Raw genomic sequence first — 20,768 nt, forward strand, 5'->3', positions numbered from 1 at the left:
GATATCTGGCAAGCAAACATACACAACACGTCCAGTGTCGCTAACTAGTTCAATACTAACGAGGTCTTTTCAGAAACGTCCGGCTGCGATATCACAAATCAATGAAATTGCAACTAGAGAAGTGGCTACAAAACGGTTCGATCTCTGGCTACCTTGTTAGCTGGTTCACTATTTCACTTTCAGTTCGCTTTTCTACCGCAAGGACACGACAACCGTCCTCTTGATTCCTCTGCTTCTGACTCTTCAAAGTGTCGTCCCCGTTTCCAAGTAGCGGGGGGCCTTTCTGGACAGCACTTTGTGACAGTGGCTGATGTAAAACGCGCTTTATTAAATAGCATTGATTTGATTTATTTGTGGAATATGAGGACAATTTACCCCCGCTACCAAATGCATGCTCAACACATTTTCTCCATTATAATTATTATTATAATTATATTTTACATGTTGGTTATTCATTTTAGTTCATAGATCAGTCATAGACCGACTCTGTAGGTAGTTAGTTATGTCTTGTTCCATCCATATAGTTGCTAGAATATACCGACTGTACCATTAGCTTGTTTACACTGAGCTGCACTGGGGTCGGAAAGTCATCATTACATTCACTATGGAGCCAGGTGAGATATGGTTCGGGAAAATGTACCTCCATGCATGGGATGTGATATGCCACTGTAGTCCTCATGTTGGAGTACAGGGACATATCCCATCCCCTGCATGGAGGTACGTTTTCAGACTCTTATCTAGCGCAGGGTTTCACTGTGTTTTTCATATTAACCATGATATTGCGATCCGACCCCCGGTTCAGCTCAGTCTTAACAAGCATAAACAGTAAGGTTTGTGTCTGCTGGAAATCCACATAGAACACAATCACTCGGTGAGCGATTACACACGTCTGAAAGAACAGTAAGGTTTGTGTCTTCTGGAAATCCACATAGAACAATCACTCGGTGAGCGATTACACACGTCTGAAAAAACAGTAAGGTTTGTGTCTTCTGGAAATCCACATAGAACACAATCACTCGGTGAGCGATTACACACGTCTGAAAGAACAGTAAGATTTGTGTCTTCTGGAAATCCACATAGAACACAATCACTCGGTGAGCGATTACACACGTCTGAAAGAACAGTAAGGTTTGTGTCTTCTGGAAATCCACATAGAACACAATCACTCGGTGAGCGATTACACACGTCTGAAAACATGGCGACTTTAGTGGAGGCAACATCCTCGCAGCAGTTTGAGGACTTGCTATCAAAGGCTGGCAAGTATGTGTATCATTTCATAACATGACATTGAAGCAATTAGCCATTGAATGATTTTCATTCAAATAAGCCCCGTGTGATATTTATAGCTTACTGTGATGGCTACTTTTCTGTTATATCGAAATCTAGCGTTAGCTAGCGTGATGTAGCTTCACCATGTTAGATGGAATGATAACTAGCTAATGTTGTCTAGCTGCTCCAAATGAAAGTGCAACTAACTAGCTAGCTATTTTAGCGGATATTTGCTTTTGCATGCTAGCTAATAACATACATGTTTATTGTACATGGTGTGAATGTAATTGATCATTGTACACGCTGATGTGTGTTACCTGATATAAACAGTCAGGCTCTTGTGTCTTGAACTTATGTGGATTTCTCTGTCACGATATGGCAGGGCTAGGCGACCTTTTCTATTAGGCCATTAGATCATGCCCGATATTCTATGCCTGATAATGTAACGTTAGGTTTAGCCCTTATATGATAGGGAGAGATTAACCCCCCTTTATCAGACATGACTAGTGTTATCCTACATAACATCAGGTGCCTGCCCATTTCAGAGTTGGGTTGCTAACTAGGTCAATTCAGTTATTGTGCTTTTGAAATCCATCATTTACAAGTAGGCTATAAAAATAATGTTTAATTCCAGACGACCTGTTGTGATCCAGTGTCCTAGTCATGCGATGTTCAGTTGGTCAGTGATCTCGTGCATGATCATCAGTGTATGGGGAGTAAGAATTAAAGGATGTCATTTAGCTCAGCCTATTGATGGTGTATACCTATTATTGCTATGCTGAGATCTGACCCCTGTCTCTTCCTTGAGCCTCATCGGTGCACTAAAAATGTAGGACATGCATGCACACTTGCCATCTACTGTCTACCATCAATAGGCCGAGCTAACTGACATCCGTTCATTCTTACTTGCCATACAACGATGATCATGCACAAGATCACTGACCAACTGAACATCACCGTTCCAATCTAATGGGACTTTTCTGTTCCACCAGGTTCTTGACGGTGGTCCACTTCCAGGCAGCATGGGCCCCTCAGTGCAGTCAGATGAACGATGTGATGGGAGAGCTGGCAAAGGAGAACAAACACACCATGTTTGTCAAGGTACATACTATACCTTGTGATGGAGGTTACATGATGCCTGATATACATACTATACCTTGTGATGGAGGTTACATGATGCCTGATACACATACTATACCTTGTGATGGAGGTTACACGAGGCCTGATACACATACTATACCTTGTGATGGAGGTTACATGATGCCTGATACACATACTATACCTTGTGATGGAGGTTACACGATGCCTGATACACATACTATACCTTGTGATGGAGGTTACACGATGCCTGATACACACCTTGTGATGGAGGTTACACGATGCCTGATACACATACTATACCTTGTGATGGAGGTTACACGATGCCTGATACACACCTTGTGATGGAGGTTACACGATGCCTGATATACATACTATACCTTGTGATGGATGTTGCATGTAGTGATGTTGAATTGGATACCGGAGCTTCGAGGCATGAGTCGAAATCGCTAAGCAGCTAACTTTGAAGCACAATGTGTCGAGGTGTCCATCTCTTTTTTTCAGAAGTGCGTCATCAATATCCGAAGCATCGTTTGATCACTTGCTTTCTCAAACCGTGTGTTGCAGAGTGTGAGATCCCACTGATTTCTTCGTGCTTCCGGTGTTTTCTTCTATTCAAAGCTGCTTTCAAACACACTGACCTCTATTGGACACCGTACTTACAAATGTAGTTTCAGCTGACCGGTAGTGGAGCAGGTAGAGTAGGGAACTATGGGGATGGTCAGGTAGTTGAACGTCGTGAGGTCGAATCCCATTAGAAGGCACACTTTAAAAATATTTTTAAAATGTGAAAGCACACTTTCTGCACTGTTAAATTGTTTTATTCAGGATAGTATAAGCTTCTGTCTTAAGCATCCTAAATAATGCCATAGACAAACATGAACAACATCACTCCTGCCCAGAACCACCTGTTCTCTACTCTCTGCCATTTTGTTCCTCTACATCGCCCACGCTCTTTCAATGTGTAGATAATGAAGCATATGATTTTTCCATTGTCTTAACAATGGAGTATTGCTTGATTTCCAGGTTTGAAATATACGTTTTTCCAAAAATAGTTAACGAGAAGAGTTATAGTACAACCCATCGGGCATCTCACTGCCCCCTAATCTGACATGTCTTGAAATATGCAGACAGAGGAATTACAAGTACATTTACATTGACAATACTTCTGACAGCCAACATTCTGTCTCCGCCCATCACTTTATGACATCACAACATTCCCAGAAGGCATGGATTATTGAGTCATTAATTAGTGTTACACTTAAAGACATGACTCTGCCGTTGTGCTGTAGAATTTATGAATTTTTGTCTCTTGTATAATGAATTCTGTACATTTTAGTTTGTACTGAATTTAAGCATACAAGTTATTTTGTTAGTTATGTTCCAAAATTCCCTCCAACATCTGTTATTTTTTAAGTCTTGGTTTTGGCTGTGGCAGTCATGACACATTCAACACGTTGAGCATCTCCAGGCCTCCATCATACAAGCCACTGATGCGCCATTGGAACATCACATTAAAAAAATAGTCTAATAAATAAATGTGATATTACACCGTCACAATAAATCCAGGATTTATTTTGATTCAGGTCTAAAGAAACATGATGATATGAAGGAAATGTATTTCAGAAGAACAGAATATGAGTTGGTCTACTGTGGCTGTGATCTGATTCTGCTCCGTGCCAAAGTTAGCTAGTTCATTTAGCAGACAATATATATGTATATGTCCTGTGCTATTATTTTATATTATATGATTTAATACTAAGAAGAATATAATTGAAGTTATCTGAATACATTAAGACGGATGTGTTTCCCGTTATGGAGCGAGTGAACATAGGAAGTGGCTATAACTAGTAGAAAGAGGAGGAAGGGAAGCGCTACTAAGGTACACAATAGTACATTTTGCTAGACAGAAGGTGCTCTTTGGTAGTAGAAAGAGGAGGAAGGGAAGCGCTACTAAGGTACACAATAGTACATTTTGCTAGACAGAAGGTGCTCTTTGGTAAAAGGGGTAAATTGCTCATCAAAAAGAAAGGAGGACCAAGGCGCTCTTCATATAATTAATTAAAATGCCTTTATTTGTTCAATAGAAACAAAGTTGTTGTTTTTTACTTTGGAAGTGGCTATTTCAACAACAAATAGATAGGAAGTGGCTATTTCAACAACAAATAGATAGGAAGTGGCTATTTCAACAACAAATAGATAGGAAGTGGCTATTTCAACAACAAATAGATAGGAAGTGGCTATTTCAACAACAAATAGATAGGAAGTGGCTATTTCAACAACAAATAGATAGGAAGTGGCTATTTCAACAACAAATAGATAGGAAGTGGCTATTTCAACAACAAATAGATAGGAAGTGGCTATTTATAAAAAAGAAGAAAACAAATAGGAAGTGGCCACTTTGTTGAGTGTAAAAGTCACCATTTGAAACAGGTCCTAAACACTAGATTTAGAGTTATTCAGCAGCTGTAGTTGTGAATGATACACACTTTAGATCGTCTTGGAAATCAAAACATATATATAGGCTGCATGATGGGACAATAGACTATTGATGAGTTGAGAAGGTTGAGGGAAAAAAGCTTGTGCTCTTGTTCCTCGCCTCAGGCTGCACAGCTGTTCTCTCATCAAGTGGTCATGTTTTCACCCACCAGACTATTCTCAATTGAATCTGGTCTTAACTAATATGGGGGCAGGAACAGGGGGGGGGCAGGAACAGGGGGCAGGGGGCAGGAACAGGGGGCAGGAACAGGGGGCATGGGGCAGGAACAGGGGGCAGGGGGCAGGAACAGGAGGCATGGGGCAGGAACAGGGGGGGGCAGGAACAGGGGGGGCAGGAACAGGGGGCAGGGGCAGGGGGCAGGAACAGGGGGCAGGGGGCAGGAACAGGGGGCAGGGGGCAGGAGCAGGGGGCAGGAACAGGGGGAAGGGGGCAGGAACAGGGGGATGGGGGCAGGAACAGGGGGCAGGTGGCAGGAACAGGGGGCAGGAACAGGGGGCAGGGGGCAGGAACAGGGGGCAGGAACAGGGGGCAGGTGGCAGGAACAGGGGGAAGGGGGCAGGAACAGGGGGAAGGGGGCAGGAACAGGGGGCAGGAACAGGGGGAAGGGAGCAGGAACAGGGAGCAGGGGGAGGGAACAGGAACAGGGAACAGGGGGCAGGAACAGAGGGAAAGAACAGGAACAGGGGGAAGGAACAGGGAACAGGAACAGGGGGAAGGAACAGGAACAGGGGGAAGGAACAGGGGGCAGGAAGAAAGGAACAGGAACAGGGGGCAGGAACAGGGGGCAGGAACAGGAACTGGGCGCAGGAACAGGAACTGGGGGCAGGAACAGGAACAGGGGGCAGGAACAGGGGGCAGGAACAGGGGGAAGGGGGCAGGAACAGGGGGCAGGTGGCAGGAACAGGGGGCATGAACAGGGGGAAGGGGGCAGGGGGCAGGAACAGGGGGAAGGGGGCAGGAACAGGGGGCAGGAGCAGGGGGAAGGGGGCAGGAACAGGGGGAAGGGGGCAGGAGCAGGGGGAAGGGGGCAGGAGCAGGGGGCAGGAGCAGAGAACAGGAACAGGGAACAGGAACAAGGGGCAGGAACAGGGAACAGGGAACAGGAACAGGGAGCAGGGAACAGGAACAGGGGGCAGGAACAGGGGGAAGGGGGCAGGTGGCAGGAACAGGGGACAGGAACAGGGGGAAGGGGGCAGGAACAGGGGGAAGGGGGCAGGAACAGGGGGAAGGGGGCAGGAACAGGGGGAAGGGTGCAGGAGGAAGGAACAGGGGGCAGGGGGAAGGGGGCAGGAACAGGGGGCAGGAGCAGAGAACAGGTACAGGAACAGGGAACAGGAACAAGGGGCAGGAACAGGGGGCAGGAACGGGGAACAGGGAGGAAGGGGAAGGAACATGGAGCAGGGGGAAGGAACAGGGAACAGGAACAGGGGGCAGGAACAGGAACAGGGGGCAGGAACAGGGGGAAAGAACAGGAACAGGGGGAAGGAACAGGGAACTGGGGGAAGGAACAGGGAACTGGGGGAAGGAACAGGGAACAGGAACAGGGGGAAGGAACAGGAACAGGGGGAAGGAACAGGAACAGGGGGCAGGAACCCACACATGTACTATTGTGGCCATTAGGACCTGATGGAGGGACAATAGAGCCCTGAGTACCAGGCCATTAGGACCTGATGGAGGGACAATAGAGCCCTGAGTACCAGGCCATTAGGACCTGATGGAGGGACAATAGAGCCCTGAGTACCAGGCCATTAGGACCTGATGGAGGGACAATAGAGCCCTGAGTACCAGGCCATTAGGTCCTGATGGTAGTTGGGTACCACCAAAGCATGTGCAGAGTGTATAAAAGGGGATTACCATGACTTAACGGTCACATAGAAGTTTTGAATTTGACTTGACACATGACTGCCGGTGTGGCGGTAATATGGTCAAGAATAGAGAGAGAGGGTAGCGACAGGGTAGCATAGTGGTTAGAGGGGCGGCAGGGTAGCCTAGTGGTTAGAGGGGCGGCAGGGTAGCCTAGTGGTTAGAGTGTTGAACTAGTAACCGAAAGGTTGCAAGTTCTAATCCCAGAGCTGACAAGGTACAAATCTGTCGTTCTGCCCCTGAACAGGCAGTTAACCCAACTGTTCCTAGACCAGTTAACCCACTGTTCCTAGACCAGTTAACCCACTGTTCCTAGACCAGTTAACTCACTGTTCCTAGACCAGTTAACCCACTGTTCCTAGACCAGTTAACCCACTGTTCCTAGACCAGTTAACCCACTGTTCCTAGACCAGTTAACCCACTGTTCCTAGACCAGTTAACCCACTGTTCCTAGACCAGTTAACCCACTGTTCCTAGACCAGTTAACCCCACTGTTCCTAGACCAGTTAACCCACTGTTCCTAGACCAGTTAACCCACTGTTCCTAGACCAGTTAACCCACTGTTCCTAGACCAGTTAACCCCACTGTTCCTAGACCAGTTAACCCACTGTTCCTAGACCAGTTAACCCCACTGTTCCTAGACCAGTTAACCCACTGTTCCTAGACCAGTTAACCCCACTGTTCCTAGACCAGTTAACCCACTGTTCCTAGACCAGTTAACTCACTGTTCCTAGACCAGTTAACCCACTGTTCCTAGACCAGTTAACCCACTGTTCCTAGACCAGTTAACCCACTGTTCCTAGACCAGTTAACCCACTGTCCCTAGACCAGTTAACCCACTGTTCCTAGACCAGTTAACCCCACTGTTCCTAGACCAGTTAACCCACTGTTCCTAGACCAGTTAACCCACTGTTCCTAGACCAGTTAACCCACTGTTCCTAGACCAGTTAACTCACTGTTCCTAGACCAGTTAACCCACTGTTCCTAGACCAGTTAACCCACTGTTCCTAGACCAGTTAACCCACTGTTCCTAGACCAGTTAACCCACTGTTCCTAGACCAGTTAACCCACTGTCCCTAGACCAGTTAACCCACTGTTCCTAGACCAGTTAACCCACTGTTCCTAGACCAGTTAACCCACTGTTCCTAGGCCAGTTAACCCAACTGTTCCTAGACCAGTTAACCCACTGTCCCTAGACCAGTTAACCCACTGTTCCTAGACCAGTTAACCCCACTGTTCCTAGACCAGTTAACCCACTGTCCCTAGACCAGTTAACCCACTGTCCCTAGACCAGTTAACCCACTGTTCCTAGACCAGTTAACCCACTGTTCCTAGACCAGTTAACCCACTGTTCCTAGACCAGTTAACCCACTGTTCCTAGACCAGTTAACCCACTGTCCCTAGACCAGTTAACCCACTGTTCCTAGACCAGTTAACCCCACTGTCCCTAGACCAGTTAACCCACTGTTCCTAGACCAGTTAACCCCACTGTCCCTAGACCAGTTAACCCACTGTTCCTAGACCAGTTAACCCACTGTTCCTAGACCAGTTAACCCACTGTTCCTAGACCAGTTAACCCACTGTTCCTAGACCAGTTAACCCACTGTTCCTAGACCAGTTAACCCACTGTTCCTAGGCCAGTTAACCCACTGTTCCTAGACCAGTTAACCCACTGTTCCTAGGCCAGTTAACCCACTGTTCCTAGACCAGTTAACCCACTGTTCCTAGACCAGTTAACCCACTGTTCCTAGACCAGTTAACCCACTGTTCCTAGGCCGTCATTGAAAATAAGAATTTGTTCTTAACTGACTTGCCTAGTTAAATAAAGGTAAAATAAAGAAAAAAAAATATGTATAAATATTTAGACGAGTAGTAGATTGATATTTAATCCTACATATTGTACACTGTAAAACAGCTTTTTTTCTTAATTTGTGTTTCAAGTAATTTTTTTTCCTCCAAATTATGAACAATATTCCTACATATTCCAATACGAGTCTGCAGTTCCCGTACCAGCCTAGCTTGTCTCTAACCAATCAATAGCACTGTTCTTACCCGTGTCACATGGAAACAAGCATTTTACTATAAATGTTTAGTGTCTATGTGTTTCCATTCTCATAGCAGTATTTCACTGCGTTGATGTAGGTTGTGTTCATATGGCCTATAAGTGTCTGTCGGCCATAATGCCTCGTGGATCAGGGACACCAACAGCAGAGTTCTGCTCCAGGCAGGAAATAAGGGAAGTCTGTAATCGCCTGTCTGTAATGGCTGGCTGCGACAACCCGGGTCAGTGATTTATGGATTACAATATGTGCTCGCTAAATATGATTGAACAATCTCTTCTGGGTCAATTTGTGCATCAATGTTTGTTTTCTTTCCTCTGCCTGGGGGGTGGGGGGGTGTTTCTGGAAATTCATGGTGAAATTACAAACCTTCAAAAGCCCTGTTTGTGTGATGCTCCAGTGTAGGACGGTAGCTAACTTGACCTTTTTAAAAAAAGTTAACCCCTGTTGATATCAGAAACATCATGGTGTTTCCTCACATGTAGCCTATTGTTTTTTTATACATTGAATTCACTTGAACATGTGAGAAATATTTATATATATTTAATGATTTTAAAGTAAATGAAAACTTGGAACTATTTTTATTCCTCTGTTAGTTTGAGGTGTGTGTGGTCACACCAGTTCCTTTAATTTGATCCTGGTGGATTACCACTGTCAAGAACAAAGCAACTATCCATCACCAATCATAGATCACAGCACCCCGAGCAGAGCAGGAGATGGTGCTGTTCTGCTCTCTCATTTGTCTTGCTTGTTAGACATATCAAAGTGGTGAATGTGTGCTTTATTTTCTCCCTGAAGGGTGATGCCTGCTGGCTAAATAAACCTAGTGTTGAGGGGAAACTCAGTAGGGTGCAGTGGGGTTCTTCATGTGTGGATGCAGACATTGTTTGATGGCTTGGAAAGGGAACAAAGTGGTATCAACATTTATGTGGATGATCCCTCATTCACTCCATCTCTTTCTCCCTTCCTCTTCCCTTGCTTTGTCCTCTCTCTCCCTCCATCCCTTCCCTCCACCCCTTCCTCCCTCCTTCCCTCCCCCTTTCTCTCTCCATCCCTTCCTTCCTCCCTCCTTCCCTCCTCTCTCTCTCCCCATCCCTTCCTCCCTCCTCTCTCTCACCCTTCCTCCCTCCTTCCCTCCTCTCTCTCACCCTTTCTCCCTCCTTCCCTCCTCTCTCTCGCTCCACCCCGTCTTCCCTCCTTCTCTCCTCTCTCTCAACCTTCCTCCCTCCTTCCCTCCTCTCTCTCTCCCTCCACCCCGTCTTCCCTCCTTCTCTCCTCTCTCACCCTTCCTCCCTCCTTCCCTCCTCTCTCTCTCCCTCATCCCTTCCTTCCTCCCTCCTTCCCTCCTCTCTCTCTCCCTCATCCCTTCCTTCCTCCCTCCTACCCTCCTCTCTCTCTCCCTCCACCCCTTCCTTCCTCCTCTCTCTCTCTCCCTCCACCCCTTCCTCCCTCCTCTCTCTCTCCCTCCACCCCTTCCTCCCTCCTACCCTCCTCTCTGTCTTACAGCTGGAGGCAGAAGCAGTGCCAGAGGTATCAGAGAAATATGAGATTACCTCAGTCCCTACCTTCCTCTTCTTTAAGGTGAGTCTTATTCCCCAGTCCCGACCTTCCTCTTCTTTAAGGTGAGTCTTATTACCTCAGTCCCGACCTTCCTCTTCTTTAATAAGGTGAGTCTTATTACTTCAGTCCCGACCTTCCTGTCCTTTTAAGGTGAGTAGTGTAAAAAACTAAGTTCCACTACTTGGCCAAAAGTATTATTGGATTCGGCTATTTCAGCCCCACCCGTTGCTGACAGGTGTATAAAATCAAGCACACAGCCATGCAATCTCCATAGACAAACATGGGCAGTAGAATGGCCTTACTGAAGAGCTCAGTGACTTTCAATGTGGCACCGTCATAGGATGTCACCTTTCCAACAAGTCAGTTGGTCACATTTCTGCCCTGCTAGAGCCGCCCCGGTCAACTGTAAGTGCTGTTATTGAGATATGGAAACGTCTAGGAGCAACAGCAGCTCAGCTGTGAAGTGGTAGGCCAAACAAGCTCACAGAACGGGACCGTTGAGTGCTGTAACGCTTAAAAATCGTCTGTCCTCAGTTGAAACACTCACTACCGAGTTTAAAACTGCCTCTGGAGGCAACGTCAGCACAATATCTCTTCGTCGGGAGCTTCATGAAATGGGTTTCCGTGGTTGAGCAGCCGCACACAAGCCTAAGATCACCATGCGAAATGCCAAGGGTCAGCTGGAGTGATGTGAAGATCGCGGCCATTGGACTCTGGAGCAGTGGAAACGCATTCTCTGGAGTTATGAATCACGCTTCACCATCTGGCAGTCTGACAGACAAATCTGGGTTTGGCAAATGCCAGGAGAACGCTACCTGCCCCAATGCATAGTGCCAACTGTAAAGTCTGGTGGAGGAGGAATAATGGTCTGTTTTTCATAGTTTGGGCCAGTCCAAGTGAAGGGAAATCTTATCGATACAATGACATTCTAGACAATTCTGTGCATCCAACTTTGTGGCAACTGTTTGGGGAAGGCCATTTCCTGTTTCAGCATGACAATGCCCCCGTGCACTAAGTGAGGACCATACAGAAAGGGTTTGAAGATCGGTGTGGTAGAACTTGACTGGTCTGAACAGAGCCCTGACCACAACCCCATCAAACACCTTTGGGATGAATTGGAACGCCGAATGCGAGCCAGACCTAATCACTCAACATCAGTGCCCGACCTCACTGATACTCTTGTGGCTAAATGGAAGCAAGTCCCCGCAGTAATGTTCCAACATCTAGTGGAAAGCCTTCCCAGAAGAGTGGAGGCTGTTACAGCAGCAAAGGGGGGGACCAACTCCATATTATGGCCATGAACATACCTTTGGTCATGTATTTTGTGTGTGTGTGTATAAACTCAGCAAAAAAAGAAACGCCCCTTTTTCAGGACCCTGTCTTTCAAAGATAATTCGTAAAAATCCAAATAACTTCACAGATCTTCATTTTAAAGGGTTTGAACACTGTTTCCAATGCTTCTTCAATTAACCATAAACAATTCATGATTATGCACCCGTGGAACGGTCATTAAGACACTAACAGCTTTACAGACGGTAGGCAATTAAGGTCACAGTTATGAAAACTTAGGACACTAAAGAGGCCTTTCTACTGACTCTGAAAGATGCCCAAGGTCCCTGCTCATCTGCGTGAATGTGCCTTAGGCATGCTGCAAGGAGGCATGAGGACTGCAGATGTGGCCAGGGCAATAAATTGCAATGTCCGTACTGTGAGAAGCTTAAGACAGCTCTACAGGGAGACAGGACGGACAGCTGATCATCCTCGCAGTGGCAAACCACGTGTAACAACACCTGCACAGGATCGGTACATCCGAACATCACACCTGCGGGACAGGTACAGAATGGCAACAACAACTGCCCGAGTTACACCAGGAACGCACAATCCATCAGTGCTCAGACTGTCCACAATAGGCTGAGAGAGGCTGGACTGAGGGCTTGTAGGCCTGTTGTAAGGCAGGTCCTCACCAGATGTCACCGGCAACAACGTCGCCTATGGGCACAAACCCACCCTCGTTGGATCAGACATGACTGGCAAAAAGCGCTCTTCATTGACGAGTCGCGGTTTTGTCTCACCAGGGGTGATGGTCGGATTCGCATTTATCGTCGAAGGAATGAGCGTTACACCGAGGCCTGTACTCTGGAGCGAGATCGATTTGGAGGTGGAGGGTCCGTCATGGTCTGGGGCGGTGTGTCACAGCATCATCGGACTGAGCTTGTTGTCATTGCAGGCAATCTCAACGCTATGCGTTACAGGGAAGACATCCTCCTCCTTCATGTGGTACCCTTCCTGCAGGCTCATCCTGACATGACCCTCCAAGCATGACAATGCCACCAGCCATACTGCTCGTTCTGTGTGTGATTTCCTGCAAGACAGGAATGTCAGTGTTCTGCCATGACCAGCGAAGAGCCCGGATCTCAATCCCATTCAGCATGTCTGGGACCTGTTGGATCGAAGGGTGACGGCTAGCCATTCCCCCCCAGAAATGTCCGAGAACTTGCAGGTGCCTTGGTGGAAGAGTGGGGTAACATCTCACAGCAAGAACTCGCAAATCTGGTGCAGTCCATGAGGAGGAGACGCACTGCAGTACTTAATGCAGCTGGTGGCCACCAGATCCTACTGTTACTTTTGATTTTCACCCCCCCTATGTTCAGGGACACATTATTACATTTCTGTTAGTCACATGTCTGTGGAACTTGTTCAGTTTATGTCTGTTGCTGAATCTTGTTATGTTCATACAAATATTTACACATTAAGTTTACAGAAAATAAACACAGTTGACAGGGAGAGGACTTAAAAAAAAATTGTTGCTGAGTTTATATCTATCTTCCTACCTACATACAGTACCAATCAAAAGTTTGGACACACCTTTTCATTCCAGGGTTTTTCTTTATTTTTACTATTTTCTACATTGTTGAATAATAGTGAAGACATCAAAACAATGAAATAACACATATGGAAGGAATCATGTAGTAACCCCCAAAAAATGGTAAACAAATCTAAATATATTTGAGATTATTCAAAGTAGCCACCCTTTGCCTTGATGACAGCTTTGCGCACTCTTGGTATTCTCTCAACTAGCTTCACGTGGAAGGCTTTTCCAACAGTCTTGGAGGAGTTCCCACATATTCTGACCACTTGCTTTACTGAAGTTGCGAGACATTGCAAGCCAAGAAAATTGTGAGCAACATTATTCCGTTGCGAGCTACAACTTTTGATTGCTGATAGGCCTAGTGCACGGTTCTGACTCTGTCTGCCCTCTCGCTCCGTCCCTCACTAGCTCGCTATGAAAGATGCTAGTGTTTTGTGTTCTCGGAAGTACGACAACTAATCACATCTCCTCCATTCCAAAAATGCTGGATCTTAGGAGTCGATTCCTGACGGAATTGAATCTTGACACCCCCTGAAATAGAAGTCGATTCCTGGCGGAATTGAATCTTGACACCCCCTGAAATAGGAGTCGATTCCTGGCGGAATTGAATCTTGACTCCCCTTGAAATAGGAGTCGATTCCTGGCAGTCGATTCCTGGCGGAATAGGAGTCGATTCCTGGCGGAATAGGAGTCGATTCCTGGCGGAATAGGAGTCGATTCCTGGCGGAATTGAATCCCCCTGAAATAGGAGTCGACATGCAAGGAGTCAAGGAATCAACATATTTTGGGGTCGACTCTTCACCGCTACGTCGTTAACAGTTGGACAAATGGCAGAGAAAGACCAGCAGTACTTTATGACAATACTTTGAGAAGTTAATTTCAAATCTACACATCAATCTACACATCAATCTACACTGTATAATAAAGCAAAAACTCGTTCAAACATTTTTGCAAATTTATATAAAAAAATGCAAAGAATTAATTAACTTAATTAACTTAATTTGTTATGAGACTCAAAATTGAGCTCAGGTGCATCCTGTTTTTTTTTTTATTTTTTACCTTTATTTAACTAGGCAAGTCAGTTAAGAACAAATTCTTATTTTCAATGACGGCCTAGAAACAGTGGGTTTATAACGGCCTGTTCAGGGGCAGAACGACAGATTTGTACCTTGTCAGCTCGGGGATTTGAACTTGCAACCTTCCGGTTACTAGTCCAACGCTCTAACCACTAGGCTACCCTGCCGCCCCAGGGTAGAAGGAAATGAGAAGGAAATGCAGACGTTGTGAGGTGGAATTGAGGTTCAGTAATAGTAGAGCAGGTAGAATGCTTCACCATCTGAAAGGGACTCACCGTGAGACCCAGGTCTGAAAGAGACCCAGGTCTGAAAGGGACTCACCGTGAGACCCAGGTCTGAAAGAGACTCACCGTGAGACCCAGGTCTGAAAGGGACTCACCGTGAGACCCAGGTCTGAAAGGGACCCAGGTCTGAAAGGGACTCACTGTGAGACCCAGGTCTGAAAGAGACTCACCGTGAGACCCAGGTCTGAAAGGGACTCACCGTGAGACCCAGGTCTGAAAGGGACTCACCGTGAGACCCAGGTCTGAAAGGGACTCACCGTGAGACCCAGGTCTGAAAGGGACTCACCGTGAGACCCAGGTCTGAAAGGGACTCACCGTGAGACCCAGGTCTGAAAGGGACTCACCGTGAGACCCAGGTCTGAAAGGGACTCACCGTGAGACCCAGGTCTGAAAGGGACTCACCGTGAGACCCAGGTCTGAAAGGGACTCACCGTGAGACCCAGGTCTGAAAGGGACTCACCGTGAGACCCAGGTCTGAAAGGGACTCACCGTGAGACCCAGGTCTGAAAGGGACTCACCGTGAGACCCAGGTCTGAAAGGGACTCCCCGTGAGACCCAGGTCTGAAAGGGACTCACCGTGAGACCCAGGTCTGAAAGGGACTCACCGTGAGACCCAGGTCTGAAAGGGACTCACCGTGAGACCCAGGTCTGAAAGGGACTCACCGTGAGACCCAGGTCTGAAAGGGACTCCCCGTGAGACCCAGGTCTGAAAGGGACTCACCGTGAGACCCAGGTCTGAAAGGGACTCACCGGGAGACCCAGGTCTGAAAGGGACTCCCCGTGAGACCCAGGTCTGAAAGGGACTCACCGTGAGACCCAGGTCTGAAAGGGACTCACCGTGAGACCCAGGTCTGAAAGGGACTCACCGTGAGACCCAGGTCTGAAAGGGACTCCCCGTGAGACCCAGGTCTGAAAGGGACTCACCGTGAGACCCAGGTCTGAAAGGGACTCACCGTGAGACCCAGGTCTGAAAGGGACTCACCGTGAGACCCAGGTCTGAAAGGGACTCACCGTGAGACCCAGGTCTGAAAGGGACTCACCGTGAGACCCAGGTCTGAAAGGGACTCACCGTGAGACCCAGGTCTGAAAGGGACTCACCGTGAGACCCAGGTCTGAAAGGGACTCACCGTGAGACCCAGGTCTGAAAGGGACTCACCGTGAGACCCAGGTCTGAAAGGGACTCACCGTGAGACCCAGGTCTGAAAGGGACTCACCGTGAGACCCAGGTCTGAAAGGGACTCACCGTGAGACCCAGGTCTGAAAGGGACTCACCGTGAGACCCAGGTCTGAAAGGGACTCACCGTGAGACCCAGGTCTGAAAGGGACTCACCGTGAGACCCAGGTCTGAAAGGGACTCACCGTGAGACCCAGGTCTGAAAGGGACTCACCGTGAGACCCAGGTCTGAAAGGGACTCACCGTGAGACCCAGGTCTGAAAGGGACTCACCGTGAGACCCAGGTCTGAAAGGGACTCACCGTGAGACCCAGGTCTGAAAGGGACTCACCGTGAGACCCAGGTCTGAAAGGGACTCACCGTGAGACCCAGGTCTGAAAGGGACTCACCGTGAGACCCAGGTCTGAAAGGGACTCACCGTGAGACCCAGGTCTGAAAGGGACTCACCGTGAGACCCAGGTCTGAAAGGGACTCACCGTGAGACCCAGGTCTGAAAGGGACTCACCGTGAGACCCAGGTCTGAAAGGGACTCACCGTGAGACCCAGGTCTGAAAGGGACTCACCGTGAGACCCAGGTCTGAAAGGGACTCACCGTGAGACCCAGGTCTGAAAGGGACTCACCGTGAGACCCAGGTCTGAAAGGGACTCACCGTGAGACCCAGGTCTGAAAGGGACTCACCGTGAGACCCAGGTCTGAAAGGGACTCACCGTGAGACCCAGGTCTGAAAGGGACTCACCGTGAGACCCAGGTCTGAAAGGGACTCACCGTGAGACCCAGGTCTGAAAGGGACTCACCGTGAGACCCAGGTCTGAAAGGGACTCACCGTGAGACCCAAGCCGCTGCTGCCAGCAGCACAGCTGCGTTTGTTGTGGAGTTTATGAATTTTTCTTGTCGTTTTATAACGGAAAACTGGAAGAAAAAAACAAGTGTTTGAAATAAACATTTACTGTGTCAAGTTCATTAGTTATTTTATTCATTTTTTTGTACAGCATGGTAAGTAACATGCTCCCCTTGGGATGCCTCTATCAGCCTCCGAGGCTGCTGGTAAGTGCTTGTCTGTTAGGAGAGGTAACACACACTGGGTATCAGGATCAGTAGGAGAATAAAACCTAGTTTACAGCTTCTCCACAGTACCATAATAACCTAGTTTATAGCTTCTCCACAGTCAGTACCATAATAACCTAGTTTATAGCTTCTCCACAGTTAGTACCATAAAAACCTAGTTTACAGCTTCTCCACAGTCAGTACCATAATAACCTAGTTTACAGCTTCTCCACAGTCAGTACCATAATAACCTAGTTTATAGCTTCTCCACAGTCAGTACCATAATAACCTAGTTTACAGCTTCTCCACAGTTAGTACCATAATAACCTAGTTTACAGCTTCTCCACAGTTAGTACCATAATAACCTAGTTTATAGCTTCTCCACAGTCAGTACCATAATAACCTAGTTTACAGCTTCTCCACAGTTAGTACCATAATAACCTAGTTTACAGCTTCTCCACAGTTAGTACCATAATAACCTAGTTTACAGCTTCTCCACAGTTAGTACCATAATAACCTAGTTTACAGCTTCTCCACAGTTAGTACCATAATAACCTAGTTTACAGCTTCTCCACAGTTAGTACCATAATAACCTAGTTTACAGCTTCTCCACAGTTAGTACCATAATAACCTAGTTTATATAACCTAGTTTATAGCTTCTCGACAGTCAGTACCATAATAACCTAGTTTATAGCTTCTCCACAGTCAGTACCATAATAACCTAGTTTATAGCTTCTCCACAGTTAGTACCATAAAAACCTAGTTTATAGCTTCTCCACAGTACCATAATAACCTAGTTTACAGCTTCTCCACAGTTCGTACCATAATAGCCTAGTTTACAGCTTCTCCACAGTCAGTACCATAATAACCTAGTTTACAGCTTCTCCACAGTTAGTACCATAATAACCTAGTTTATAGCTTCTCCACAGTCAGTACCATAATAACCTAGTTTATAGCTTCTCCACAGTCAGTACCATAATAACCTAGTTTATAGCTTCTCCACAGTTAGTACCATAAAAACCTAGTTTACAGCTTCTCCACAGTCAGTACCATAATAACCTAGTTTACAGCTTCTCCACAGTCAGTACCATAATAACCTAGTTTATAGCTTCTCCACAGTCAGTACCATAATAACCTAGTTTACAGCTTCTCCACAGTTAGTACCATAATAACCTAGTTTACAGCTTCTCCACAGTTAGTACCATAATAACCTAGTTTACAGCTTCTCCACAGTTAGTACCATAATAACCTAGTTTACAGCTTCTCCACAGTTAGTACCATAATAACCTAGTTTACAGCTTCTCCACAGTTAGTACCATAATAACCTAGTTTACAGCTTCTCCACAGTTAGTACCATAATAACCTAGTTTACAGCTTCTCCACAGTTAGTACCATAATAACCTAGTTTATATAACCTAGTTTATAGCTTCTCCACAGTCAGTACCATAATAACCTAGTTTATAGCTTCTCCACAGTCAGTACCATAATAACCTAGTTTATAGCTTCTCCACAGTTAGTACCATAAAAACCTAGTTTATAGCTTCTCCACAGTACCATAATAACCTAGTTTACAGCTTCTCCACAGTTCGTACCATAATAACCTAGTTTACAGCTTCTCCACAGTTCGTACCATAATAACCTAGTTTACAGCTTCTCCACAGTTCGTACCATAATAACCTAGTTTACAGCTTCTCCACAGTTAGTACCATAATAACCTAGTTTACAGCTTCTCCACAGTCAGTACCATAATAACCTAGTTTATAGCTTCTCCACAGTCAGTACCATAATAACCTAGTTTATAGCTTCTCCACAGTCAGTACCACAGTCAGTACCATAATAACCTAGTTTACAGCTTCTCCACAGTCAGTACCATAATAACCTAGTTTACAGCTTCTCCACAGTCAGTACCATAATAACCTAGTTTACAGCTTCTCCACAGTTCGTACCATAATAACCTAGTTTACAGCTTCTCCACAGTTAGTACCATAATAACCTAGTTTACAGCTTCTCCACAGTCAGTACCATAATAACCTAGTTTATAGCTTCTCCACAGTCAGTACCATAATAACCTAGTTTATAGCTTCTCCACAGTCAGTACCATAATAACCTAGTTTACAGCTTCTCCACAGTCAGTACCATAATAACCTAGTTTACAGCTTCTCCACAGTCAGTTCCATAATAACCTAGTTTACAGCTTCTCCACAGTCAGTACCATAATAACCTAGTTTACAGCTTCTCCAGAGTTAGTACCATAATAACCTAGTTTACAGCTTCTCCACAGTCAGTACCATAATAACCTAGTTTACAGCTTCTCCACAGTCAGTACCATAATAACCTAGTTTACAGCTTCTCCACAGTTAGTTCTGTCAGGCCTTCACTGATGATTTAACATGCCAAACATTAAACTGGGAGAGGACTCCTGTCCTTGAATCTCTTTCTCTCTCTCTCTTTTTCTCGGCCTCTCTCTCTCTTTCTTGGATCTCTCTCTCAACCCTCCTCCTCTAGAATAATACAAACATGCAAACAAAAAGAAAAACCATTACGTTAAAATATTAATGTTATTTTTCTATCCTCTGGTGGGTCTCAGGGTGGCCAGAAGATTGACAGGCTGGACGGAGCTCATGCCCCAGAGCTGACCAGTAAGGTCCAGAGGCTGTCGGTCAGCTCGGGGGGGCTGGGCGGGCCAGGGGCGGAGCCCCCTAAAGAGGACCTTAATGAGCGTCTGAAGAGACTGATCAACGCAGCACCCTGCATGCTCTTCATGAAGGGCTCCCCCCAGGAACCCCGCTGCGGTAAATAGAGAGAGAGTGTGGGGGTGTGGTCTTCATGAACAGGCTCCCGCTGTGGAAAACACACAGGGGCCAGGCCTGGTAATTAGAGAGAGACAGGGGGATTGGTGGTGGTGGTGGAGGAGAGGCAGGCCTGGTGGTGGTGGTGGTGGAGGAGGAAAGGCAGGCCTGGTGGTGGTGGTGTAGGAGGAGGAAAGGCAGGCCTGGTGGTGGTGGTGTAGGAGGAGGAGAGGCAGGCCTGGTGGTGGTGGTGGAGGAGGAGGAGAGGCAGGCCTGGTGGTGGTGGTGGAGGAGGAGGAGAGGCAGGCCTGGTGGTGGTGGTGGAGGAGGAGGAGAGGCAGGCCTGGTGGTGGTGGTGGAGGAGGAGGAGAGGCAGGCCTGGTGGTGGAGAGGCAGGCCTGGTGGTGGTGGTGGAGGAGGGGAGGCAGGCCTGGTGGTGGTGGAGGAGAGGCAGGCCAGGTGGTGGTGGTGGTGGAGGAGGAGGAGGAGAGGCAGGCCTGGTGGTGGAGAGGCAGGCCTGGTGGTGGTGGTGGTGGAGGAGGGGAGGCAGGCCTGGTGGTGGTGGAGGAGAGGCAGGCCTGGTGGTGGAGGAGGAAAGGCAGGCCTGGTGGTGGTGGTGGAGAGGCAGGCCTGGTGGTGGAGGAGAGGCAGGCCTGGTGGTGGAGGAGAGGCAGGCCTGGTGGTGGAGGAGAGGCAGGCCTGGTGGTGGTGGTGGTGGAGGAGGGGAGGCAGGCCTGGTGGTGGTGGAGGAGAGGCAGGCCTGGTGGAGGAGGAGAGGCAGGCCTGGTGGTGGAGGAGAGGCAGGCCTGGTGGTGGAGGAGAGGCAGGCCTGGTGGTGGAGGAGAGGCAGGCCTGGTGGTGGTGGTGGTGGAGGAGGAGAGGCAGGCCTGGTGGTGGAGGAGGAGAGGCAGGCCTGGTGGTGGAGGAGAGGCAGGCCTGGTGGAGGAGGAGAGGCAGGCCTGGTGGTGGAGGAGAGGCAGGCCTGGTGGTGGAGGAGGAGAGGCAGGCCTGGTGGTGGAGGAGGAGAGGCAGGCCTGGTGGAGGAGGAGAGGCAGGCCTGGTGGTGGAGGAGAGGCAGGCCTGGTGGTGGAGGAGAGGCAGGCCTGGTGGTGGAGGAGAGGCAGGCCTGGTGGTGGAGGAGAGGCAGGCCTGGTGGTGGTGGTGGTGGAGGAGGAGAGGCAG

At 47.7% G+C, this 20,768-nt stretch overlaps 1 protein-coding gene across 2 annotated transcripts in view; it reads left to right on the forward strand.

The window, feature by feature from the left end:
• Positions 1-1,030: 1,030 nt before the first annotated feature.
• Positions 1,031-20,768, forward strand: part of LOC139413974 (glutaredoxin 3-like) — a 35,350-nt gene continuing 15,612 nt past the window's right edge. For both annotated transcript variants that reach the window (XR_011634861.1, XM_071161863.1), the window contains exons 1-4: positions 1,031-1,260; positions 2,262-2,370; positions 10,297-10,371; positions 19,385-19,589. Coding sequence is in view for 1 of the 2 variants with exons in the window: in XM_071161863.1 (XP_071017964.1) it covers positions 1,196-1,260; positions 2,262-2,370; positions 10,297-10,371; positions 19,385-19,589 (454 nt within the window). In the remaining variant the exon portion in view is untranslated. The remainder of the gene's footprint in view (positions 1,261-2,261; positions 2,371-10,296; positions 10,372-19,384; positions 19,590-20,768) is intronic.

The sequence above is a fragment of the Oncorhynchus clarkii genome, chromosome 1 (genome assembly GCF_045791955.1).
Source record: "Oncorhynchus clarkii lewisi isolate Uvic-CL-2024 chromosome 1, UVic_Ocla_1.0, whole genome shotgun sequence".
Classification (NCBI taxonomy): domain Eukaryota; kingdom Metazoa; phylum Chordata; class Actinopteri; order Salmoniformes; family Salmonidae; genus Oncorhynchus; species Oncorhynchus clarkii.